The sequence below is a fragment of the Thunnus maccoyii genome, chromosome 5, assembly GCF_910596095.1.
Source record: "Thunnus maccoyii chromosome 5, fThuMac1.1, whole genome shotgun sequence".
Classification (NCBI taxonomy): domain Eukaryota; kingdom Metazoa; phylum Chordata; class Actinopteri; order Scombriformes; family Scombridae; genus Thunnus; species Thunnus maccoyii.
Window position 1 is genome coordinate 4532890 of NC_056537.1, and position 27895 is coordinate 4560784.

Here is a 27895-nt window from a genome sequence, read left to right on the forward strand (position 1 = left end):
GCGTTTACAACTTCAGTGACGAAGCATTTTGAATTCATTGCACTCTGATGTGCACCCATGGCTTCTGCTCCATAGCATTGGCAGCCGAGGCTCATGGGTATTGTAGTTTTCTTAGCCATCCGCCAAAATCACGGACAAAATGGAATTTCTCAGAAACGAATTTGACCTATAGGATCTTTATATTATCCAGGAGAGTCCTGAGTTTCTATATTCAGTAACACTGAGGAGATGGTTTAAAGAAATATTTAAAATGGGAATATAGCAATTATAGCTGCAGAGAGTTACTGATAGCGGGGTTGTTTGATCGTAGACATAAAAGCCAAAGCAGATAATTACCGCTAACATCAATATGCACTGTAAAATTTTGACTGCATGATGCCCCTGGCAGTAATCTTCTCCTCAGGATCATATGACGATGATGTTCACATCTGGTCGTCAGACACAAATGGAGGCATTTCCTGTTTGTGCCCCAACATTTAAGCTCCTGTTTTGAAAAAGGGAAGGTGAAGTTAAAGGCTCTTAAACAACCAGAGACCTGTATGTATGTGTGTGTGTGTATGTGTGGAGCAGACACATCAGGCAGGAGGAGGTGTGTTTACTGTGCTCCTCCTCCTCTCTGTCTTTCTCTACTTCACACATCAGAAGCAGCAGAGTTAAGCATCGACCCATCGACACACATACACACACACACACACTCTCACTCTGTATCTCAGTATCTCTCTATTTTTTCTATCAAACACACTCATGGACTATTATCACCTTCTGCTGCTGTGGACCTGCAGCCTCCTGCCAGGTGAGCAAAAGAGTGACAGAGAGAGAGAGAGAGAGAGTGTGTAATGGGATCTTTCACAAGAGAGAGAGAGAGTTTGAAATGAAAGGATAAGTGTCTTTGTATCAGACAGGTGCAGGATTGATGACTAGATGTGAGTTTTAAGCCTCTCAATTAAGAGTTCTTTATTGGAAACCACCTGTTGCCATGGTGACAGACTGATCATAGTATAGAGAGTACAGTTGCAGGGTTGCAGTGCAGGTCACATCTGTACCTACAAATACCTGCATGGAAGGTGCATTAAGTTGCTGATATTTACCTTTTTTACACTTGAAAAAGCATCGGGGCACATTCATTTTGAAGATACCTGTCTTGAAATTTTGGGGCTTTAATAACAATAATAATAACTTTATTCATATAGCACATTTTAAAACAAAGTTACAAAGTGCTTTACAGTAAAAACAAGAAATAAAAAGCATAAAAGTCAACAGTCAGACAAATTATCATCAGTTAGGAAAAAGCCATAAGATTAAAAAAATATTTGTTTTTTTTATGTTTAAAGATGCAAATTGGTTTTTGCCAGGATGGTTTCATTTCTCTGGACCTTTTTGGAAAATTTTCCTACTAAAGCATCAGAGCATAAAGATCTTCAATGACTAGCAATTGAACATCTTTAACCGATGTTCTCTCTGTTATTCTGACAGTAACTGATTCTGAGATCTGAGCATGTTTTCATCTGCACGTGTGGAGAGCTCTGTGAGGGAGAGCACGTGGGTTGGTTCAAAGCTTTCCCAAGCATCTATAAACATATATTAGCTTCTATAAGACTTTATATTTATAGAGTATATTTCTAAGTCTCTATGAGCCTTTATAGTGAGAGTTTACAACCAAGTCTTGCCTTTCTCATCAACACTAGTGGAGTAACTGTCGCTTGTTGTGCAGTAATATGGTGTTTTCAGTTGTGTTGGATGTTGAAAGCAGGTGGACAAGTGGAAAAGCTGATGAGTCAAACAGCACAGGTGGAAAACAGAAATGGTTTCTTTTCCACTCATCAGAAAAGGAATTCAAAGATGAAAAGTTCTGATAGCGTTCCCTCATTATACTGATGAGCTTGACCAGTAATTTGTGATTTTGGAAACAGCAGGTGACAAAACAATCTCTACTCAAGTTTAGGGTGGGGTACTGTTCACATTCGAACCAGTACTGGGACCAGTGCCAGTACCTGGAATTCAGTACCAGTACCCAAGTGAACCTTTTTTTGGTGATAACAAAGTAATACTACTTTGTTATCAAAGAGGGACCATATGTAAACATATGGATATCCATATATTTATGTAGGATTAGCATGCTAGGCTAACGGTCCATCAGTTGTGTGACTTTATATCCGTGCCTTTCAGAGCACACAAACACCATAAACACACCTGTCACCTGTTCAGCACAGTGCTGTTAAACCGGAGACGCTGCAGCTACACCTTATTTTTATAAAGTCTATAGGCTGCATACAGCACGGCACGGCTATGCTAACAATGCTAGTCTTGCTAACTAGCTGCTAGCCGCCATGCAGGTTGGTAAAATGGATCCGCCGCAGTTCTTTGTATCCATGGGTTGGTGCTCCTGTCAGTGTCAGAGCCTCCGTGTGAGATGTTCAGTCGGTAAATGTGTGTTTTTAAAACTTATTTTGGGACTGTGCTCACTCTCAGTCCCACAAGGTACCGAAATTTGGTACCAATTGATCTAAAGCGAATCGGCATTCGGTAGCACTAATGTAATTTGGTTGGTATCCTTAAAAGTACAGAGTTCAGTTCAGTACCCAACCCTACTCAAGTTCCACTTACTTTATGACTGTTTCACATGGTCCTCTTCAGTAGATTGCTGATGAGAATTGTGTGGGTGTGAGCTGGGACTGTTTTGTCTTTTTTTGCTATATTCTCAGTTTAACAATTGTGCAGCTGAGGGTGGCGCTAGAGCAAAGATTATACATTACAAACAAACAAGGATGCAGCGCAGCAGGGGGGCAGAAAACACGCTGCCATAATATCATGATAATTTATACATGGACATTTTCACTATGATATAGTTTAGTGGTGAATTTGGATGTCATACTCATGCCACCTTTGACAGACATCTGTCAGCTCTGGCTAGCTAACATACTCCAGTGAAAAATGGCAGCTAGTAGCAGTGATGACCCCAACAGGTAGTGAGTAATGTCCCAAACTATCAACGAGCAGCAGGAGTTAAAAGCACCGAAGCCTCCCTCAACTTTAGCATGAAAAAGAAAAAGTTACGTTAGCATGACAAACAAAAAAGTAACGTTAGCATAAAAAAACATATGCCAGGGGCCAAGGGAAAATCTTATTTCAAAACATGACCTGAAGAAGAAAGTTCAGTTGGGCCACACATAATCAAAAATGATCCTCTTGGGATCATGAATATATAAATTACATTTCCCGTTAATTTGGCAAAAATGGTTGGACAGACAAATGGTCCAGCTTACATCTTCATCTTAACGCCCTGCTGCTGGCAGAGAAAAATTGTGCAAAATTGTGAATCAGAACACTTTTCAGACCATTTTCCTGTTTTCCTCTGATTAAATTGTGCTTCTGTACATTAAATCTGGAGCATTATGATCCCACTGGCCTCTAAATTGAATTTGGGTAGAGTTTGGTTTGATGGCTGCGAGGTGCAGGATGTTTCCCTGGAGGTTCAGCCTGCAGGTCAGGGAGTATTTCTCCAGGAACTCAGAGGGTGAAATGGTTTTTATGGCATGTTGTGGCTTTTAGGCTGATCGTTAAACTCACGCAGCAACACATCAGTCGTGATGTTGTTGTTGTTGTTGGAGCATGTCAGTCTGTGGTTGGTAACACCACAGGAAGGCATCAATTACCACCTGTCTCATTCAGGCTGAAACACATGTGCTTCTCCTAGAACTGAATCCAAGACAGTTTTCTATCTTTTTGCATTTGATTGAACCTCTTTCAAACCACCTGGAAACAGATTGTCCTTGGAGGAATCCCAGTAAACTGGCTTTACAAAGACTCAAAAACTGTCCTGTGATTTGTTGAATCTCTCTGACCCTCAGTGTACTCTCTCCTGTGTTAAACTCCACCCATGTGGCGCTCCACTTTTACAAAACAAACCATAATAGAAATATGACTTGGGCAAGTCCTGCTGCTGACATGCACGGTGGTTTTATTTTGTCTGTAACGAAGAAGCAGCTCTGCTTCAGGGACCAAACAGTCCAATAAATTTGTCTAATGCATAAAAAAGTTTTATATAACTAAAGAAAAGAAAATAACGCCTTCATTTTTTCAGCCAGTACTGGGAGTAACTCAGTGTACGCTGGATGATGATCAAGCCAATCCTTGATACGTGTCATCTTATGTAAGAAGAGACTTTCACACCAAGCTTCATTTAAAAAAAAACAAAAAAACCTGGAATTTAATGCGTCCTTGCTCACTGGCAAAGATATTTATACCACAGTATGTGACTCAACATATTTTCTGAAACAGTGGGAGTCATTTATCAATTTGGCAAATGTATAATCCAGAAAGCTGCATTTTTTTAGTGATGTTTTACATTATTTGCTCATTTGTCACACCAACTGTAATATTCAAATAAATTCAACATTGAATAATTTGAGATTTAAAGTTAATCATTGAGCAATAGAAGGAGTGGTTGGCAGAACAACCTGTTTTTGAGCTTTTGGATTATATCACAAACACCAAATATGGCTAAAGCATTGATATACATTATTTATATGCATGCTGAATATAAAATTTGTGACTAAGGATTCAAAAAACATACTCGATTTTATTCTTTGTATCTTGAAACTTGGTTGATGAGCAAGACCATTTTTAAACATCCAGTTTTTTTAAAGGTATGTGGCATGTGCTGGGGGTTTACCAGATGCCTGTGCTTTAACATAAACATGACAGAGGACATTTCACAGACTGTCAGGGTTGTGACCCCTGACCTGCGCTGCCTGTCAGGAAGGTGAAAGGTTATCTGTCTGCGGTCAACGTGAGCTTCGGCGTGCAATGATGCTGAGCCAATAGAGCCGTCTGCCTGCCTGCTGGAGGAAGTGACACAGACGGCGTTTGGCTGTGAGCTGCCTGACAAGAGCGCTGTTCACTAAATCACTCCCATCCTTAACCTGATCAGACTTATTTCCTACTGCTGCATCTGATTTGAAAACTGGAGATGTCACAAAAACAGCACAGACGTTGTTTCTCTTCTTACAAAAATATTCTGTCTGTTGCTGTAGTAGCATTCAGCAGGATATTAATCTGTTTTCAACTATGAGAGCAGCAAAGACACATCTGGAAAAATCACCTAAGTATGAACAAATATACACAAAAAAACACTCACAAAGCCTCTTCAACTGTGTAAAAAAAAACTTTGAAAACTGTGTCGTCGGTGCCAGTGAGGATCATTCATATCGGTCACATCATCCAGTGGCAGTGATGGGAGTCTGTCAGACTTGGATCTTGGTCTTGTATCTCTGTTCTGCCAAGTCTCTTTCACTCTTTCACCAATAGCTCAGATAAATCGAGCTGGTCCTTGGCTGGGCTCAGACAGGAGCAGATTCCTCTCAGCAGTGAGGAAACAAACATACCTTAAAAGCTGAGACATTTCACCCGTCATTCCTCTCTTTTCCAGTGTCTTTTATTTTTGTCCTCTGCAGCCAAGCTCATCACGGCTGCCTTCGCTGGCAAACAGTCTCACAGCCCGCTGAGTTTTCCGAGCACTCTGCTCATTTACACAGCTGGAGGAGACGAACCAGAGCGCTCAGAGGAAATACTTGAGCACACAGGCAACAGCCACGAGGTCAAAGGGTCACAGCGGGGTCGAAGGGTCACAGGATGGGAGGAAATTTTGTGACCGGCTCGAGGACATGAAAGCAGAAGTTTGAATTATGATGATCAACGCTGGCACATTTCATTTAAAGGAAAACCTTTATGGCTGCTCTTAAAATATGATGATTTTATACGATCCGGGGATTAGATGAGATGACGTGAGATTAGAGTGGATTCAATTTGATAACAGAACATTAAATTAGACCATAATTCCAACAGAGATAAAATGAGATTAGAGTTAAGGGAGAGTTGAGGCTGGCTTAAATAAAAAAACAAAGTTGACTGTCAGTAGGAAACAGGAAGTGAATCTCTCGTTAAAGTTAAAGTCTGATGTTCAGTTGAACCGTCCCATCACCCCGACCTGGAATGTAACTAGTAAGTACATAAACTAAAGTATGATTTTGAGGTTCTTGTACTTTACTTGTGTATTTCCACTACATTTCACAGGAAAATATTGTACTTTTAACACCACTACATTTGTTTCACAGCTATAATTACTGGCTACTATTCAGATCAATATTTTATAAGTAGAACATATGATCAGTTTATAAAATATGTATTGTTATCGATTAGACTACCTATCAGTGTAAATTGTTATAATGAGCTCTGCCTTGACAACATTAAGATGCTATCAATGAACTGGTGTATGAATACTCCAATAATATATACAGTATATGATAAATATAACACTCTAAATGGAGTACTTTTACTTTTGCAGCCAGTACTTATGTACTTATGTCAGGCGTCACCTGATCTCCTCCTTTGTTCCCGTTATAATTACTACGGCTGCTAGAGGGAGCTGTCACTGCAATGTAAATATATATGTCGTTTTTTGGGGATAAAATAGTGAAACGACCGATCATATCGTTTTTCTTGGGAGGACAGCCTCCTCTAATGTCAGATTAACAGCAGACCGGGAGGTTTGCCAGACATCTATACAACTTTATCGCTTCATACCCCACCATGAGTCTGAATTTACCGCCACAACCATGAATTTATGGAGCTCAGCTATTTAGGTATTTCAGGAACGAAACGGCTACGTCGCTCAGGACTATAAATCCGATTAAATGTAATCATTTTAGAAGCAGTTTCTAGCTGTATGTTGATCTTTGTGCTCATTTCTCTATGACATATAACATAATTTATAGATTGTGATATATACACGTCTGTCTTTGCACAGCTGTTCTACAGTCTGCTCATATTTAGAGACACACAGCTTCTGGAGAACTGCCTGAGATGAAAAGAAAAGGCTGAAAAATTGGAAGGTTGCTGGATGTCTGAGCACAAAACCATAAGGAAGGAAGGAAAAATTAAGACGCTCGAAATCAAGACAGACAAAATCTGTTTTTTTGTTGGTATACAATAAGATCATTGTAATGATCTGACAGAGGAAGCATGCCTTAGATTTTCCCCACTCATAATTTATTATACTTCAACCTCATTTACTTGGATGACACACACTGAATTCACCCGATTGGATTTCTGTTGAAAGGATGAAATCACCTCTTTCCTCCTTACTCTGTTTCCTGTCGTGGAAAATAAACTTGAAAAAGCACAGTGACGTCATTTTCATCATCCTTTAGTATCGCTGCTTTTGTCAGGCATGGCAGTAGTTGAAGTCCCCCCCACCCCCACCCCTCCTATCAACTGACCTTTCCGATAAAGATTTTAATTGGAACCAGAAGAAGTTCCAGACTGGGTCAGTGCAGGAGGAGGGAGGAGGGGGAGAGAGATTGAGGAAGAGGAGGGAAGGTGCAAGGGTTTCTGATAACAGTGAGGAGGTTCTGTCCTCTGTCAAGCTTTTAAAGGAACACTTCCACATGTCTGGTCTGGTTTGGGACAGATTTCATTTGTGTCTATTTAATGGTATGAAATTTAAAGTAATTTAACTAAATAAAGAGCTGCTGAGTTTCAGTAGCCAGTAAGGGGGAGAAGATGTGCTTTAGGAGCCACAGTGATCCCTCATATAAAGACATCACACTGTTTGAGCTGCACATACAGTCTGCCCATTATATGCACTAACTGTGGATCTGATAACCACCAGCAAATTTACTAAACAGAGTGTGAAATATCATAGCTGTCTTTCTGTGTGTGTGTGTGTGTGTGTGTGTGTGTGAAGATCACTTTATTGTTAGTGTTCAGTGATAGTGATTGTATGCTGCACATTGTTCATCCCGTCTGTAATGTATCGTGTCACAGTCACTGTGTTGTTGTTTCTCTGTCGGTTATTTTAAAACCCATGTGTAATGTTGGAGCATCTTGATTACTGCAGTACTGAAAGAATAAACTAAATAAATAACTACTGTAACTGGCAATTTAACCAATTAGCTGCTTAGCTCAATACTGTCACAACTAATCAACTAACTGGCTAGCTAGATAATGTAACTAACTAACTAACTGACTAACTAACTAACTAATTACTAAAAAGTTGAATACTGTAAATAACTAACTAACCGGCCAGCTAGTTACTGTGATGAACTAACTAACCAACCAACTAACTAACTAACTAACTACTGAAAAGTTGAAAACTGTAAATAACTAACTAACCGGCCAGCTAGTTACTGTGATGAACTAACTAACTAGCTAACTAACTAACTAACTAACTAACCACTGGAAAGTTGAATACTGTAATTAACTAACTAACCGGCCAGCTAGTTACTGTGATGAACTAACTAACTAACTAACTCACTCACTCACTCACTCACTCACTCCTGCAGCTACTGTAACTAACTAATTAACTTGCTGTTTTATATCTCAGCAGTATCACTAATCTAAGTTCTTGATTCTTGAAATTGTGTTTTTCCAAAAATAAAAACATCATTTGTTTTTTGTTTATTTTAATATATCGACCACTTTCACTCTCTAATACAGTCCAGTAGTTCTTTGTGAAGCTTATAATGTTGTTTTTTGTTAAACTGTGACAGAGAGGGATTGATTCAGTTATATTATTTGTTGCATTGTTGTTTTGGAGTCAATGGTTCATGGTGTTTTGTCCCTCCACATACCTGTGGGAAAGGACAAAATATCAGGAACACCGGTATGTGATCTCGTATTTTCATTCTTTCTTTTCTGTGGGAAAGAGGAGGAGAAACAGGATCTGGATTCCAGGCCAACGGGGCTCTTAAAGGAAAGTCTGAGTCCAGAAGATCTCTCAGTGATGAAGTGTAATTTACTTTTTGAAGAGACCATTTTCCCTCAACCTTCCACGTCAACTTCGACTTCAGAGACTTTCCTACAATCCCTAGATCCACAGAGAGAGATATAAACCTTTCCCATTTAGCAGCCGTGTATGTGTCGGTGGACAGAGTGGTAGTGAGGAAGTGAAAGCAGAGTGGCAGTTTTTTTCCAAGAAGAAGTGATCCCAGTGTTTGCATTTGATTTTTGGTCTATGTCCTGCTGCTGTTGGTGTAGAAATTATAATCAAACTGGAGCTGCTGGTAATATCTAATCCTGTGGCCATTTTATCCACTGGAAGATGAAAAATAAAACCAAAAATAAAAACCAAACATGTATCCTCTTATGCAAATAATCTGTGGTTATAAACTATGTTTTTTGTGGACTGGTTATACAGGGCAGCTTCCAGTTTGCAAAGTGGAAGTTGGTGAACCTTCCCTCAAGAAATTAAATTACTGTAACAGCCATGAGGAACAAGTTATGTTGTGTGGAAATAACAATGTGTTTCTGTTTCAGATCTTCAGCTCTGCTTCAACTTTGACACAAAGAACTTCAAGATCTTCTATGGTTCTAAAGAAACCCAGTTTGGCTACACAGTCCAGCAGCATGAGGCAGAAGGACGCCAGTGGTGAGAATCCCAGTTCACTACTAGTCCAGCAGATCCTGAAACCAGATTGTAGAGATCTGTCAACATCCATAGAAACCAGTCAACACTGGTTTGTCTACATCTACAAAAAACAGTCTATACTGGTCTGTCTACATCTATATAAACCAGTCTACATTGGTTTGTCTACATCTATATAAACCAGTGCAGACTGCTCTGTCTACATCTATAGAAACTAGTCTTCACTGGTCTGTCTATATCTAAACAAACCAGTCTGTTCTGGCCTGTCTACATCTATACAAACCTGTCTATACTGGTCTGTCTACATCTATACAAACAAGTCTACACTGGTATGTCTACATCTATACAAACCTGTCTATATTGGTCTGTCTACATATATACAAACCAGTCTACACTGGTCTGTCTACATCTATACAGACCAGCCTGTACTGGTCTGTCTACATCTATAGAAACCAGTCTACATTGGTTTGTCTACATCTGTAGAAATCAGTCTATACTGGTCTGTCTACCTCTATAGAAACCAGTCTACATTGGTTTGTCTACATCTGTAGAAATCAGTCTATACTGGTCTGTCTACATCTATAGAAACCGGTCTACACTGGTATGTCTACATCTATAGAGACCAGTCTACATTGGTTTGTCTACATCTGTAGAAATCAGTCTATACTGGTCTGTCTGCATCTATAGAAACCAGTCTACACTGGTCTGTCTACATCTATAGAAACCAGTCTACACTGGTCTGTCTGACTGAGCTACAGTATTATTTCATCTTTCATTGTCATTGTGAGTAATTAAGATCCAATGATGTTTGAGAACAAGCCATCAGATGGTGATAAAGTGTCCTTGTTTATTTTTGTGGGTGTAATAACCTTCATCGATGGATGGTGCTTGGGATGGGAACCTCTAGTTGGCTTTTGTTTATAAGAAAAATAGAATAACTGCTTGAATTTAATGAGGGTTAGTCAGCTCACATGTCAGAAAGCAATTAGCTAGCCAACATATGCAAGAGTAGTATGGCAAGGGATAATGATCCAAATGATCCAATCCTAACCCTATGAACATAATGTGATAGCTGTACGTTTCAATGGTGTTTCAATGGAGGGTTTTAAAAAATGACAAATGGTTTGGATGGACTTGTGTGTACAATTTGAAATTTCAATTTCAGTATTTGGCAGTCTTAATCTGTCTCCGTGGACGCAGACAAAATAGATAATGTCTGATGAATGACAGCAAAGTGATACTTTTTCCAAGAAGAAGTGATGTTTATTGTAGCTGCATTTGATTTTTTGGTCTATGTCCTGCTGCTGCAGGCATAGAAATGACTCTCTGTGATTTTTATATCAAACTTGCTCTGGAACTGCTGGGAATATCCAATCTTACGGCAATTTTATCCACTGGAAGATGAAAAATAGAATAGAAAATAAAAACCACACATGTCGTCATGCAAATAATCTGCGGTCATAGCTATGATTTTTGTGGACTGATTATACAGGACAGTTTCCAGTTTGCAAAGATAGATAGATAGACAATAGATCTTAAACTCAATGACTAAACTGCACAAAATCCACTCCTCCATTCCATTATAAATGAGGCTTTAAGGTTAATTCAATTTCAGGATTTAGACAGTATTTGGCAGCCTTAGTCCATCTTCTCTCCAAGTACCTTCAAGTAAAGACAGAATAGATAATGTCTAATGTATCTCTTTCTGTCTATTGAGGTAAAAATGAAAATTGCTGTTGAATTTGAGGATTTATTGGGCACTGTGGGCTACCAAAAACAAAATTTCATGTCCTGGGAAAATGAGTTGAAAAACTTTCAACTTGGAAATGTTTCCAGGAAAGTTGATTGTTGGTTTGTGTCGTCCCTGTGCTTTATGTCAGTGAATCATGTCGGGATGTCAGGATCGTGTTGGGATAACACATTTTCCAACAATGTGTGTGATAAGTTGGACGTATCTGCAGAGTGTCTGGGTGTTATTTATAGTCCTCTCTGCTATAAATTAGGATTTCATAATAATCTGATCCTATGGTCTCATAGCTTATTACTCTTTTTTTTTCTTTTTCTTATGCACATGTTCCTGAGGAGATTTTCCTTAGCACTCCATCAGTCTGCTGTGAGTGTGAGTGTCTGCTCTCTCATTCTTCATCTTGATTTTTCCAACCTGCTGTTGGACTCTGCCGCAGGGATGATGTGATCAGATTACGTAAGGCAAGGTGAAATAAGATGAAATGAGATTAAGTTAAAAAAATGAAAGGATAAAATAAGATCAGATGAAATTAAGTGAAATAAAATGAGGTGAGATGAGAATCAAAGTAAGAGAAGACAAGATGAAATTAATTGACATGAGACGTGATTAGATAAGGCAACAGGAAATGACATAAAATGAGTTGAAATGAAGTGAGGAGGTGAGATGACATTAGGTGGAATGAGAGGACGTTTGACTCATTTGGGTTAAGTCAACATTATTTCATTCACTTTCTAAAGACTAACTTAACCCTGCAGTGGTTTAAGTTCTTGCCTGGACGCAGTAACGTACAGGCATACTCCAGTACACCGTGACATCATTGGTGGGTGTGGTTACAGGTGCAAACAAATCTCATTTCTGACGGCAAACTCATGCTAATGTGCTGAGATGCAGACTCCATTTATACAGATCGCATTCTTGACAGTTCACCATCAGCTCAATGTATTTATGTGTAGTTTATGTTTTAAATTCATATTAAAATCTGTTCGGTTTTGTTTGTTTTGTCAACACCAGAGTTTAACTGACAGCTTTTACATCTGCTTAAATGAACCAAACCAAACAGGCATATGCACCAGAGTCCGTTTGAACTGAGCAAGACATGTTAGATAGGGGCAGCTGTGAAATGAATTGAGATAAAATCTGATAAAATTGAAAGGAGTGAGATGAATCATTAGTCAACCTATTGTTGTTGTTGTTGTCCTTCCTGTGTCTGTCTGCAGATGCAGGTGAGATTGTGCAACTTTCCCGGGTCTCTCTGCTGTCTTTCTCTGTCTTTTCTTTACCTGGAAACCTTTCAGCCATGATGATGAATACCTCGCAGTCTTCCAGGATTACAAAATCTCTCTTCCTTTGAAGTAGCAGGTAAATAAGTGGAAAGTATTTGCGTTCGTCTCACGACCGGCTTCTCCTGCATCCCGGGGCAGAGCGGAGGATCTGGAAACTATGTGTTGCGGTTTGTTATTCCCCAGCCTCCCTCTGGGAAGCCCATCACTCAGCTGTGTGTGTGTGTGTGTGTGTGTGTGTTTTTTTAAGGGGGGATTTGACATCGTTATTCTGCAGAGTTGTTTTTCTGAGCAAGTCTGGCGACATTTACATTTCAGGTGTTTGGCTGATGTTGTTATCCAGACAGACTCGGGCCTTGACCACCAAGCAAGGAATCTCTGTCTGTCCGTCTGTATGTATGTTTGTCCTTCGCATATCTCAAGAACTGTTCATCCGATCTACGTCATACTTGGCAGATGTCTTGCTGGGAATCCAAGGTAGTGCAGTGTTGAGTGTGGAGTTCTTTGGAAGAGCGGTTCTTGAGAAATATATAAAAATACCCCATAAAGAACAATGATATGCTTCTTCCTCTATCCGTTGAGTCAACAAGCGTTGAGTCATTGTGGTCAGAGGTGGGATTACATCTGTACTGTCAATGACTTGAAAAAGTTTAAGAGACTTAACTGTTTCCTGTGAATGAAACTTGGCGTGTACATTCAAGACTTACTGCAGGATGTCTTAGACATGTTTTGAACAGGCACTGCAGTTCATCTAACTAAAAAGAAAAGAATCTCTGTCTGTCTGTCTGTATCTATGTTTTCCATTTGCATATCTCGAGAATCGTTCATCCAATCTTTGCGCTTGTCGAGTGTATTGCCAAGGACATGCAGTGTTGATTTTGATCAATTTAGACTTGTGACATGTTTAATATTAATAAACTTTGAATAAATGAGCGAACAGCAAGCCGCTCAGCTTTGTATCTGAGTGCAGCGGGGGCTGTTTGATATAAACACGCTGAGATCACAGCAGGGCGGGGCTTCTGGGCTCTGGCTGGACTTCACACTTGTACTGCTGAGGATCCAAGGAAGTACAGTGTTGAGTGTGAAGTTGTTTGGACACATGACACGTTTAATTAACTTTGAATAAACAAACGAGCTGCGAGCTGCTCAGCTCCATGTCTGAGTGCAGCGGGGGGCTGTTTGATATAAACACCGTCACATCACAGCAGGGTGGGGCTTCTGGGCTCTGACTTGCTGAGGGGTGCGCAGGCCCCCCGAGAGAGAAGAACGGAAATGTTCATTTTGCAAAATATCTGTATGATTGTGGGCAAGGCCTCAGAGGTGGAAAGGTCAGGGGTGGCAGGTAAAGCAGGTTAGAGAGGGCTTAGCTTTCCCTAAATACAGAGTCAGACAGGCCATCAGGAGCACCGGGAGAAATCCCTGTTCACTATGTGGGCCGCTTAAACAGCCCATTATACAAAACTAAAAGACAAGTTTGCCACTTGTGTCGTCAGCCCAGCAGCAGCTGCAGCTGCAGGCCACCAGTCCATGTCAGTGTTGTGTTAAAGGAATTGATTGGCAATTTCCTACAATTAATTGATCTACTAACAAGTATTGTATGTGTATCTAAAGTCTGATATATCTCATTTCTTTGTGCCGTAGACCTTCGTTGTTGTCCAAAAACTATTAAAAACATGTAAGTGAGCCACACTGCTGCACTGGGTGACATGTTTCTTTATTATGAAGAGTTCGGTCACGTTTTCAGTCTCCAGAGAGTAGTTCTGTGTAAGGCAGACGCCACTGAGCATGTGCAGGAACTTCGCTAGCTTGTTGTGCTACATATCACAAGCTCTTGACTTTGTACTACATTGTACATTGTGAGTAATTTTAATATGTCAGGTTAACTTTACAATAATACAACACAGATAGACCTCAGTGTTGAGCTGTGTGTATGTGTGTGTTTGGGTTGAACATGCTGTTGTGGTCTGTCAGAGGTCAAACCTGTTGACCTGTGTTGACCTCAGTCAAATCTGAGGTCAAACCTCCGACGGTGTGTGTTTATAGAGTCGAGCCAGAGTGTTTATGTAGTCTGCAGCCTTCACGCTGCGATCTGTGTGTGTGTGTGTGTGTGTTTGTGTCTGAGAGACAGAGTGTGTTTGTTCTGTCTTTCCGTTTTTCTCGTTACACAAGAAGAACAATGTTTCTTTGATTATGCTGAAAAGAGACAATTTAGAAAGTTTATCTGTAGCATTAAATGATACAACATAGATCCATGTGGATGCTTTAATGAAAGAGTTAGAAATGTTTATATCCATTCATATAGATTTATAACATTTACTATATATACTGTAGATGTAGTGCAGCAGAGAATATGGTTTGTTCAGACAGAACACAAAGAACATTTTCACTTCGTGTCACTTGTTTGTGTTCAGTTCAGCTTCTGACTTAACTCAGAACTCACAAGATACTCAGTTCTTTCTGTTATTTCCCTCCAGTCCCTGTCCTGTTTCCTCTCCTATCTGTATGTTTATGAAGCAGATTCATAAAGCCCCAGGATTTAAGAGGCAGATTGTGAAATTAGTTTTCTCAACATGGTAATCTTTAACTTCTGTCTGCTGTTAGCAGCACATGTAACAGAAATTTAATCTCTGTGATTGTTTCTTGCTCAAATGCACCTTGGGAGTTCTACCTCAAAGTTTTTATGTCCACAGTTTTGTACATTTGACTTTTTTTTTTATCAAAGAACCTGATATTTTTGATTATTAAACCAGGAGAGTTTCATATATTGGTCCAAACTGTAGAAGAGAGAGAATTGCTAAAAAGAGAGCTATTGTTGATGTATCTAGTGTAGTTTTATGTACAGTACCGGTCAAAGGTTTGGACACAGCTTCCCAGTCATTTGAATGAGAAAGTGTCCAAACTTTTGACCGGTACTGTAGTAGCTGTTATTATTTATCCTTCTCATGGCCAAAGTTAGATGAGATATCACCTCCACATATATACAGTATATGATCTGAAACATCGATGACACCGGTTTTGGTGTCCGTTGCTCAGATTCAAAGAGTGAGCGCTTACTTCTAGATTTAACCAGAGAAGAAGAAACTCAGCGATAAGTTTGTACAACACCAGAAGCAGAAAACAGACCAGATTGTGTTCTGCTGGATAACACAGTTCAAACTTCTCCTCTTGGGCTTCTTGAAAGTCATTCTGGGAAATCAGGCCGTCATTAAAGTAGTAAAAGAAGAGACAGCTATCTTTTAAAGGTTTTACCAGTAAACTAAATGACAGCACCTGCTCAGGAAGTGATCAGCATGATGGAGTGATGTCAGAGGATCGGAGGCATGTTTGTGTCTGCCGTCTGCTGCTGCAGGCTGCAGGATGTGGACTCAGTTCGTCTGCAGTTTGGGATGTGGTTTGTCAGCGCTGCTCTCCGCCCGTTTGATGTGGAAGGGAGACACATTAGCAGATTAAGGGTTAGCACTCTACTATGGCATCTCCTCTGGTATGTGAGTCAGCCCTCTTCCCAGAACCGCCGCGCAGGCCACATATGTTTTCTCCGGTTAACACTAATAACCTACTCACTGTGTGACACTGCAGCAGCAGGACGTGCGTTTAACACGACCGCCGCCGCTGATCGCTGAAGCAGCTGCTACTCGAACAAGATCTGACCTCTGAGTGCAGCAGCGGGAAGTTCGTCCTCACAACTTGAACGTTTCTCAGTGTTTCTACATCACTGAATGATCTGCAATAGATAACATGCACAAATCAGGACACTGTGCCAGAGCCCAACCCAGGACTCCATCAGTTAAAAGAGTAATACACCAAAAATCTATGTTTTCAGGAGGCTTTACAGTTCATTTATTGTGTCTTTGTGCCGTAGTCGTACATCCTTTTTCTTGTATCTTGCCTGCCTTTACTTAAATACATGTTTCTCTGTTAGAAGTACATGTTAGAAGTGTTTTCTGATCACTGTTGAAGAATAAATGATGAGATAGATAGATAGATAGATAGATAGATGGATAGATGACTAAGTGCACCCCTGTGCAATATCACTAAAATGTTAAATAATTCAAAATTGTATCATCTTACAACAGTTGTAGTATTTTTAGGGTAGGGTATTTGATCTTATTACTTAATCAATGTGTGTTTGTGTGTGTGTGTGTGTGTGTGTGTGCGTGTGTGTGTGTGTGTGAGCTTTTGTGGTCTTTGATTTTTGTGTCATTCACTTTTGAAATGGTTTTCGCAATCCTGAGTTGATAAAATGTCACACAAACTACCCAAAAGACTTCTTGAAGAATTGTAGAGTAAATTCACAATATGTATTATTTTTATAATCCAAAATGTTTTTATTCTGTGTGTTCACTGACCTCATTGGGACCAGTAGTCCTCATGGGGACCAAAGCCCGGTCAACATGACAGAAAAAAAAGTAATTTCTGAGGTCCTGGTTAAGGTTCGGTTGTCCATAATGAATGGAAATCAATGCAATGTCCAAACAAGGATAGCCGTGCAAACGCATATGTGTGTGTGTGTTTGCCTACAGGTTGCTGGTTGGAGCTCCGTTTGAGTCCACAGATAATCAGCAGACTGGTGATGTGTACAAATGTCTGCTGGATACCAGAACCGCTGCGAACTGCAGCCGACTCAACCTGGGTGAGCAACATGTCCGACCGATCACATGACCGTTCATCAGCATCATGACAGGTGTTCGTACTGAAGCTGTACAGGAGAGCAACAGAGATCAAACAAACAGGGTTTTAGATCTCTTTATAGAGGTGATTTACACATTTATAATGTGAAGCCTGTGAGCCAGCTCAGGCGTCTTCATCCAAACTAGTTGTGATGTCACAAATCCTGCTCATAGGTACACGTGTTAAACTGAGATTTAAGATGACCACAGAGAAACTTTCCTCCTTCAACAAAACAAACTCTGCACATACATCATTCTGCACAGAGAAGCTCAAACATCCAACTGTAGGAACAGGAAGTAAAACACATTTTTTAATGGAGGGGGGCTTTAATGTTCGTGCTTTTACTTTTGTAAGTGTTTTGTACATTTCCTCATTATGTTGACATTTCCCCCAAAACATATTTGCTGTTTCAAATTAGTGCTATATGAATTTCTAGGAGGCAGACTCATAAAATCTATAACTCTGAAATGTGAAATGTTTGTGTTTTGGCCTTAATGTGACAGAATATTTGATGTTTACATTGAATAACTAAACGGCACAGACTCTAACATCACATCTACACTCTGTGATTAACTGTGATTTGTTGTGACTGTGATCAGGGAAACTTTCTCTGGACAACGTGTCTGAGAGGAAAGACGAGATGAAGCTGGGAATGGCGCTGACCTCCAACCCAAAAGACAACAGCTTTGTGGTGAGTCACAAGACGCAAAACACACAGACTAACAATTGAGTTTTATTTGTATTGCCCCGTTCATACAGATCAGTGCTTTACAATGACTGACAAGCTGTAATGTAATAATAAGACAGTACAAATGTAAACAGTAAGGCTATTTGAGACTAATGCACATGAGTAACAGACATGACAAAAGTGTGAAAAAAACAATAAAATAGATTTTAAATGACAATGATAAATAAAATAGTGAGATGAGAGGTAATGAAACATTTTGAAACATGAACACAATAAAATAAGTGATTGAATAACATAAATTATGGCCTTAAAACAGCCTAATTAAAGTCAGGCTGAAAAGGTATTTTGTTTACAAGATATCCAACACTTTCAGCTCTCATATCCTTGTCAAACTAGTCCGACTAAAACTAAAAGCTGCCTCACCAAACGTCTTTGTCGTGCACTTTGGAACAATGGTAAGACTCCAGAGGACCTGAGAGTCCTGCTTCGTACAATGCAAGCATGTCAGACAAGTCGGCTGCTGCAAGACCGTGAAGTGCTTTAAACCTTAGCCTGTATCTAAAGATAGTAGTAGACGTAGTGAGGTGTGATGTCAATCACTGGTTTCCATCGGAGCCGTTTTGAAGCCCAGCATATGGTCGGCAGTGTTGCCTTTCATGCTCTAGAAACACGCCACGCTACTTCGGACTGAAGCTAACGTTAGCTTACTGGGAACACTAAGCACTGCACACTTAGGCTAACGTTAGCTACTTTAGCTAAATTTTGCTAACAGGGCAGGTATCATAATCAAGTAACATTAAACTTGGTGAAATAGTGCGACAATAGTGCGACTCAGTGCGAGTCCTGGAGCCAGGGAAAGCAGTCGGTGAGCCACCTGTCAATCACAGCTGTCAATCAACACCCACACAGCAGACATCAAAGCTACTATAAGTCTTCAAATCTTATTAATGGAGCAATAATTTCCAAAATGACCACCAGCACACTTATTAGAGGACCTGAATTTAGAGATTGAGACCAGAATGACTGTATTTCTAGAGAGAAGTTGAGGCTTTTTGTATGGGAGTCAGTTGGAGCAGCTAGTGGCTATCGGTGGTACTTTAAGGTGCTTCCACATTGGCTTCAGCGTCAGGACGTGGCAGTTGCCGCTTTCTTTTAAGACAAGTAAAATCAATATGAAAACTGGCAGGCAACCAATGTAAGGACTTTAGGTGTAATGAGTTTTTCTCCTTCTTTTCATATCAGCTTCAAAAGAATGACATAATAAAACAAACTGAGCTCCTTTTACTTTTCATTATCATTTAAAAACTATGGTCATACTCTAAAACAGAAGTAATGGACACTTTGGGGTGATGGGAAAACCGTAAACACAACATTGCTGAATTATCACCTTATAAAGTTGATAATATGCAAACAGCTGCCGCCTCTGCTGGAAACACTGACACTGAAACAGACAGGAAATGTGCCAAAAAACCAAAACCAGGAGCTAAAAGAGGCTGAAAAGCTTGATAGAGCTGCAGAGTTGGTTGTAATTGTCTGTTGGATCATCACTATTTTTAGCGTTAAGTATGTGTGGGAATTACAACCTAACAGTTTTTGCAGACAGAAGCATTAAAATTTTTTAAAATCCAAATGGTGAAGACAACCATCTGTGTCCGTCCAACAGTCATGATGTCACATTCATACAAAACCTGAATAGATTCAATTTTATTTATATAGTGCCAAATCACAACAAAAGTCATTTCAGGGCACTTTTCACATGGAGCAAGTCTAGACCATACTCTTTAATTTACAGAGAGAGAGAGACCCAACAATTCCCCCATGAGCAAGCACTTGGCGATAGTGGTAAGGAAAAACTCCCCTTTTAACGGGAATAAACCTCAAGCAGAACCCGGCTGTAGGTGGGCGGCCGTCTGCTTTGACCGGTTGGGTTGAGAGAGAGAGGAGAGGGTGGGGGGGGACACACAGAGAAGCAGAACAGCAACAGCAGCAACAACAACAACAACAACAACAACAACAACAACAACATAGATGTGTTATTCTGTCACCATTTTACTTGTGAAGTCCTAACTGGAACACTTTAACAAAATGTCAAAATCTGAATGGCCATAACTGCTCCTTAAAACATGGCTCCTACATTGATGAAGAATATCACTTATTTTGCATGTTTTTCACATTTTTTGTACATTTGACATATTTATCGCTCATGTTTTTTCTAATCTGTCTTTCCGCTCTGTGTCCCTGCTGTGTGTAAATGTGTCCTCAGACTTGTGGTCCGCTCTGGTCTCATGAATGTGGAAGCTCCCTGTACAGCACAGGAATCTGCTCCAGAGTCAGCCGCAACTTCAAACTGTCCCACACCATCACACCTGCCCTGCAGAGTAATGCATCCATCCTTCCATTCATCCATCCATCCATCCATCCATCCTTCCATCCATCCATCTATCCATCCATCCTTCCATTCATCCATCCATCCATTCATCCATCCTTCCATCCATCCATCTATCCATCCATCCTTCCATTCATCCATCCATCCTTCCATCCATCCATCCATCCATCCATCCTTCCATCCATCCTTCCTTCCTTCCATTCATCCATCCATTCATCCATCCATCCATTCATTCATCCATCCATCCTTCCATTCATCCATCCATCCATTCATCCATCCATCCATCCATCCATCCATCCTTCCATTCATCCATCCATCCATTCATCCATCCATCCATCCTTCCATTCATCCATTCATCCGTCCATCCATCCGTCCATTCATCCATCCATCCTTCCATTCATTCATCCATCCATCCATCCTTCCATTCATCCATCCATCCATCCATCCATCCATCCTTCCATTCATCCATTCATCCATTCATCCATCCATCCATCCATCCATCGAACCTTCCATTCATACCGAATCTATCTTGTTTTTTATTTATAATTTATTTTGTAGGGTGTGAGACGTTCATGGACATCATCATCGTTCTGGACGGTTCAAACTCCATCTACCCATGGTACGAGGTCCAGGACTTCCTCATCAACATCCTGCACAAGTTCTACATCGGCCCAGGTCAGACGCAGGTTGGTTCATCACAAAACCTCAAAAAGATCAAGTCCTGAGTTTTGAAAATCTGGGTATTTTTCAATGAAAATTGGTCAAAACCATTAAGCATTTAGATGATTAATCATGAGGTTGTCGTTCCTAGATTGGTCCAAGAAGTCTCTGCCAGGCTCGGCTGATTATTTGGATGTTTTTCAAACTTAAAAACTGTAACGAAAGCTGAGAGGAAGTCTGAATTTATGAGTATAGTTATGTCCCAGTATGCAAGTAAGAACTGGGAAATCTGCAGAAGTTAGTGGAATCGATGGATGATGTTTTGAGTCTGTGACTGGGTTTAAAATCCAGGAAAGTACATTAAAAACCGTCTTCCTAACCTTCAACAAATTGCAGTGATATGTCCTCGAGCAAGGATTTGAGCAAAGTTTGTCAGGTTTGCTGGGTTTTGCACTCATGGTGCAGTGATACCTTTCATAGGCAGGACTTCAGGTGTGTGTTTTGGCTGCAGGTGGGTGTGGTTCAGTATGGCTCCACAGTGGTCCATGAGTTCAGTCTGGGCGACTACCAGACAGTGGAGGATGTGGTGGAGGCAGCCAAGACCATCGACCAGCGGGGCGGCGAGGAGACGAGAACGGCGCTGGGCATCAACGTGGCCCGGTATGACATGAAATCATAATAACCCCCCCCCCCACACGCAGAAACCAACCAGTTGCTCTCACACATAGTCTGTTTTGTTTCTTCACAGGTCGGAGGCGTTCAAACGCGGCAGCCGACCAGGAGCTCAGAAGGTGATGATCGTGATCACAGATGGAGAATCTCATGACAGTCCAGATCTGCTGCAGGCCGTCACTGACAGCGAGAAAGACAACATCACCATGTACGCCATCGCTGTGAGTCCGTCCGTCTTTACCTTCAACCCTCCAAATAACCTGCCAACACTTCCTGTCTGAACCTGATTCTGTCTCCTGAGAACTTCTGTCCGTCTCCTTTTCTTCCTTCCTCTTGGCCCTGCATGTCGTTGAATATCGCTGTTAAAAGCGTTTCAGTCTCTCTGCTTTAAGAACTCGTAGCCTCTGTCCTGAGTGTTTCCTCTGCGTCTCATCCAGGTTCTTGGTTACTACAACCGGCGAGGAATCAACCCTGAAGCCTTTTTGAAGGAAATCAAGTTCATCGCCAGCGACCCGGATGAGAAGCACTTCTTCAACGTGACGGACGAGTCGGCGTTGAAGGACATCGTGGACGCTCTGGGAGAGAGGATTTTCACTCTGGAGGGTCAGCTGACTTTCAGCATGTTGAATCATAGTGTTTGCTTTGTCGAGTGGTTAAATATCTGAAGCTACATTAAAGTGGAACTCCAGCTTTTTGTGTCTCCAGAGGATGCTGTGTGAAATCTGCGTCGGTTGGGGATGAAAACTACAAAGTTTGAAGATGAGAAAACTCTGAGGGTGTAGAGATAGAAAGCAGTGAGGTTATCAGACCTCTGTAGTCCGCTCCTCATCTCTTCTTGAGGCTAGCATCTCCGGGCTACATTTTTTACCCACATCAGAAACGTGACATCATAACATTTTTTGGCGCAGACGGTGCAGAAATTTCTGTGTGGAGTTTGCATGTTCTCCCTGTGACTGCGTGGGTTCTCTCTGGATAATCTGGCTTCCTCCCACAGAATATTCAGCTCTAAATTGCTCGTAGGTGTGAATGTGAGTGCGAGTGGTTGTCTGTCTCTATGTGTCAGACCTGTGATTGGCTGGCTACTCTCTAGAGAATATGTGTTAAAGAAAATGGATGATTGGATGGAAACATAATGTGACTGTAACTTTAAAGTGTAGGTGCGTTTCCATCCACCTGCTTTAATTCCCATTTTCTGTTTGCATATAAAAAACCTGAGTGAAATACAGCAAATTCAAAAAAATCTCAAAATATCCCTTTTTTTTTTTTAAATGCTTGGCTGTGGTGATAAAGTTGCTGTATCAATAAAAGCAAAATGCTTGGAAACGGATATAGCAATTAAATCATGACATTAAACCGAAGGAACGAGAAGAAAAACAAATTTTTGGGCAGACGTGGACTTTAAATGATGATGCTCATTCTGTGTTGTGTTTGTGTTTTGCAGGAACCAGCAGTCAGGGTCGAGGGTTTGGCCTGCAGATGGCTCAGGCCGGTTTCTCCTCACATTTAGTCAAAGTGAGTAACTCACAGTTTTATTCACCTTCTCATACACATTCTTATTCTATTAGTAAAGATTTCACATCCAGGTTCTGTGTTTTGAGTCAGAAATGTGATCTGTGATGGGATTTTGTTTTTTGGATCAGTCTGATTTCTCACCAGTGATCGTATTCGCACCAGAACTGAATGTAAAATAAAAAGTATCTGTTTTCCAACACACAGTATAGTTGAACAGTATTATAATTTCAACATGATGTGTTTTAAATGGAAGATCTGTCCATGCTGGATAAAGGATAATAATAATTTCCCTGAAATGACTGGTGGAAAACATCCTGATCTACTCTTTTATTTTAAAAAATGAAGATCAGCAAGTTTCTGATCAATGTTGGTAACAATAACTTAATTTCCTCCAGTTTTCTTCAGTAATGTAAATCATGATCCAATAAAATCAAAAGAAGACAGAAGCAAAGCTGTGTATTTTAATGATTCTGATTCCAACAGAAACTCAAACTCTGGTATCGCCATCGTCCTCAAACATCCAGCGTCGGTTCGGTTCTGATCCTGGCAGATATTTGCAGAATGAGAAGCTTCTAGAAATGTTTCTGTTGTTTCTGGTCCAGGGAAAAATCATATTCGACTGAATTCCAACGTCAGGGAGTGAAAATGGTGTCGTGGAAACTTTCTATGTGTAACACAGAGCAGATGGTTTTCCTGAACGTAAAGTTGCCAACAAAACACACACACACACACACACACACACACACACACACACACACACACATTTAAACACAGTACATGCAGAAGTCATTGCAGAACAGATTTAAAGTCATACACACATGCATTCATTAACAACCATGCACACCATCATATACAGAGATAAATATGCAAAGAGTTTCCCACTCGTTAGTTTTAGGAGTAAAAAGTAAAAATGTGAAGCTGATGTGGAAAACAGACGACACGCTCTCATCTCTGGCTGAGTCGTCCTGCAGGAAAACCGTTCTCCTCTCCTCCTACTCGATTATTAAAGCAGCATTTTGACATTTAACAGTGAATCTGCAGATCAAGAGTTGGTCCATGTGCAGCTCAGATCCTGCAGCTTTGTGGCGGTGCCATCGCCAACGATTTGGTCATTCACTGTGGTCCTTCATGCACTGGCCCGCTGAGACTATGACTCAACAATTTAATAACTTTCATATCTGGTCTTAACGACTGCCAGAGTTCATCTGACTGTGTGACTGACTGCACAGTTTCACTGAGTTTTAAGACGATACTGAAGCTCAGTATCTGTAAATTGATTATAATTTTGTTCCAAAATAACCAGCAGGCTTGCATTGTTTCCTCCCTCCGTCTTCCCGTGATCATGAGGAGGAGACAAGAGTTCTGCAGCCTGAAACTGAACCTAAACTCCACCAAGTTGCTTTGACATTGATACCCCTATTTACAAAAAAATATGCAACCGTATCTGGATAAGTTATCCGGTTAAGGAAAAACACATGTGAACGCAGGTGTAAATGCACTCAGAATGCGATCGGATCAGCCAGACCACACTTGGAGGTGGTCAGACTCTCACTGAGATCAGTTCTCAGCAGGTGCAAATGCAATCTGGACAGCGTGATTGCATTCATATGAAAAAAAATCATCCCAGTAAGTTAAAGGTCACCTAGTTCCACATCTTCCTGCCAGCTAAAGTGAGAGCCCTGCAGAAACTACAAGTAGCAGCAGTAGCTAGAAGTCTCTCCCCTCACGAAAAGTGAGTTAGAAATGAATGGACTGCAGCTGTTTCCTTGACCTGTGATGCACCTTGTTTGTTGCCAAGTCCGCCAGCTCCGTCCTCAGCTCATTTGCATATTGAGATCAGATCACAATGGCAGCTGAATTGAGAAAACATTTTAATATCAGGTTTAAATGCAAAGACCCATAGATCAGATGTCATTATCTAGATACAGATCACATGTTAATAACAGGTTTCAGTTGAGAGACTCATGATGTCAGACTTAAATAAAAGATTTAAACTCGACTTTGACTTCAACCAATGAGAGGAGAGAACATTCTCATCTAACTTTTAGTGCTGCAGTTTGGTTTGCTTGGAAAAGAAATCAAACCAAGAGGAAGATGAAACAGGTTCATGAACTCATCCACTGACTTCAACTAAAGCAAATCAACTAAAGGTTTGAAAACACTTTGAAAAGCTGAGTAACTTCCTGGTGACGGCCTGCATTCATGAATGTCATGAAAATGATTTTTTTTTTTTTTCAATTAAATTCTGATAATGCATAGTCACTTCAGAGTGTTTGTGAAGCTCAGAATAGGTTTCAGATGATAAAATCTACTTATGATCTGTGTCGATGGGAACTTTCTGTGTCCTGTAATTTGAGCTGCATGATGGGAAAAACATTTCCAGTCATCATGGTAACATATGTGGAAATATCAAACACCAAAACATCCAACTTGGAATCACATATTGCAAAAATGTGTCAATGACTGTACTGATGGATTCACTCAACAGTAAAGACATTAAATCTGTAAGCTTTCAGCGCTCAGACGTCTCTCTGCCCTTTGAATTCTCCTCATGTTATATACATGTGATACAATGTGCTGGCTGTATTAGTGACCTCCATGTAAATCCATGTTTTGCCCTCAGGACGGCATTCTGCTCGGGGCGGTGGGCGCCTACGACTGGAACGGAGCCGTGCTGAAAGAGACTAAACATGGGAAAGTTGTTCCACCGAAATCCTCCTATAAGGAAGAGTTTCCAGAGGAGCTGAAGAACCACGGAGCCTATCTGGGTAATTATAGAGACTGTGTTTTAAATCTTATCTTTGTGTAGTAGTGGTGTGTCTCTGCTTTAAACCAGTGGAAACACCTCCGTTGTTGTCCAGAAAACCAGTCAATGAGCCACATTGTTGCACTGGATGACATGTTCCTTCATTATGAAGAGTTTGGTCACGTGGTTTTGTTTAGAAATGGCTGCAAAGACTAATAACAGCGTTTTCAGTCTCCGCAGAGTAGTTCCTGTAAGGCAGATGCTGCAGAACATGAGAATGTGTTTCTGTTTATGGTGCGTCGCTAGCTTGTTGTGCTAATTATCACAACCTCCTCAATTTGTACTAAAGTTCTCTGGGAAATTTACAACGTAGCACAAAGTCAAGAGTGTTTTTAATAGTTTTTGGACAAGAACGGAGGAATCAGATATATCAGGCTATGGACTCACACACGATACTTGTAAGTAGATCAGTTCACTGTTGGTTTGGCTCTGCACATGAGATTTACTGACAATATGAAAAATGCAGATAATCACCAGCCTTATCTTTTAAGCTCTTTTAAAGGGGGGAAAATAAGGGAAAACAAACAGAAGAATAGGAAATCCTCACTGATCAGTTTCTGGTGTTTTTGTTTCAGGTTACTCTGTGGGTTCGCTCATTTCATCCCATGGCTATCAGCTCTATGTGGCCGGAGCTCCGAGGTTCAACCACAGCGGCAAAGTCATCATCTTCACCCTGAAGAACACCGGAAACCTGACCATCCTAAACGCGCTGCTGGGAGAGCAGGTCAAACACACACACACACGTACAAACATGTACATATTCTTCCTTATCCACACATGTGGGACACATGGCTGTATACAGATTTATCCCGAGGCTCTTAGTAAAACCAGGACCAACCACTGGCTGGTTTACAGAAACAGAGAAAGAGAGAGAGAGAGAGAGAATGAATTATATCAATGTCAGGTCTCTTTCATTCTTTCTTTCAGTCAAAACTCACCTAAAATTTCGGCATTGTGAACACTTTTCTGAACAATGGTGTGGTAATGGAGGGAGCTGTTATTTTTGGCGTTAGCTGGAGCGCCAAACAAAGGCAAAAACATAAATTTGATCTCACACAGCTGCACTTAACTGATGACTTTGCAAATGTACAAAGGGCTGGAACAACAGCAAACAAGTATGAAATCATAGCAGTGCGTTAGGGACAAGAGACAGACTGGCTATTATTATCCACTGCTCTAATATAGTACAGTGTTAAATAAATGTTAATCTTCATGCTCATGTTTTGTTTTGTTCTTTCGCAGATCGGGTCGTATTTCGGCAGCGAGTTGTTATCGATGGATATAGACAGTGACGGACAAACTGACATCCTCCTGGTGGCGGCACCCATGTACTACAGTCAGGGCTGGGAGAGAGGGAAGATTTACGTCTACACCGTCACACCGCAGGTACTTACACACTAGAGATGTGCAGAGGGGGTCCGGGTATCATCGGATAATTCGTAATTCATTTGTAATTCAAAAACCAAAAAACGGTAAATCTGTTATTTGTTTCAAAACAAAAAACAGAAAAAACATTTTTGGTGTCAGAATCAAATAACGAAAAACCAATCAAACCTGGCCTGTGTCTGGTTTTTGCCGATTTGTTTTATCGTTATTCCTTTTTGGATCCGTTTTTGCGTTTGAAACCAAAAACGGAAGTTACAGGGGTTTTTCCTTTTTTCATTTTAAACCAAAAACAAAAAACGGAAGTCACGTGATCTATTACTTTTTTGTTTCCCAATGAAAATCCAGAAAACCAAATTAAAAAGACCGTTCAATTTTGGTTTCGAAATCAAGTATTTTTGTCAGTTTTGTACGATAGCGGAGGCAGTTACATTAGCCTACCCATGATCCTCAGCGACCGTTGCTATGGTGAAGACGCCAGTGACAGCCTTAACATATAGTCAGTATAACATTATGTAGTACTGCAGATTATTGGTTATGATCGGGATCAACGTACTTTACTGTACATTGAACTGTAAAGAAAATAATGTGTGCTATGGACAAAGAAACAAAGTGTATGAAATATAAGAAAGGTGACAAGAGAATAAATTAAATATAAATAATTAATAA

The 27895-nt window shown here is 40.5% G+C and overlaps 1 protein-coding gene across 4 annotated transcripts in view; it reads left to right on the plus strand.

The window, feature by feature from the left end:
* Window positions 1-328: 328 nt before the first annotated feature.
* itga11b (integrin, alpha 11b) overlaps window positions 329-27895 on the plus strand; it is a 48255-nt gene continuing 20688 nt past the window's right edge. Inside the window, exons 1-13 of one of the 4 annotated variants that reach the window (XM_042411358.1) lie at window positions 329-793; window positions 9316-9427; window positions 16972-17081; window positions 17719-17810; window positions 20071-20185; window positions 20752-20879; window positions 21365-21513; window positions 21602-21746; window positions 21963-22128; window positions 22967-23037; window positions 25661-25805; window positions 26419-26567; window positions 27086-27229. In XM_042411358.1, coding sequence (XP_042267292.1) covers window positions 745-793; window positions 9316-9427; window positions 16972-17081; window positions 17719-17810; window positions 20071-20185; window positions 20752-20879; window positions 21365-21513; window positions 21602-21746; window positions 21963-22128; window positions 22967-23037; window positions 25661-25805; window positions 26419-26567; window positions 27086-27229 — 1575 coding nt within the window. In that variant the 5' untranslated portion in view covers window positions 329-744. Of the gene's footprint in view, window positions 794-9315; window positions 9428-16971; window positions 17082-17718; window positions 17811-18078; window positions 18673-20070; window positions 20186-20751; window positions 20880-21364; window positions 21514-21601; window positions 21747-21962; window positions 22129-22966; window positions 23038-25660; window positions 25806-26418; window positions 26568-27085; window positions 27230-27895 lie in introns of those variants that run through there. The other 3 variants (XM_042411356.1, XM_042411359.1, XM_042411360.1) reach the window with 3 other exon arrangements.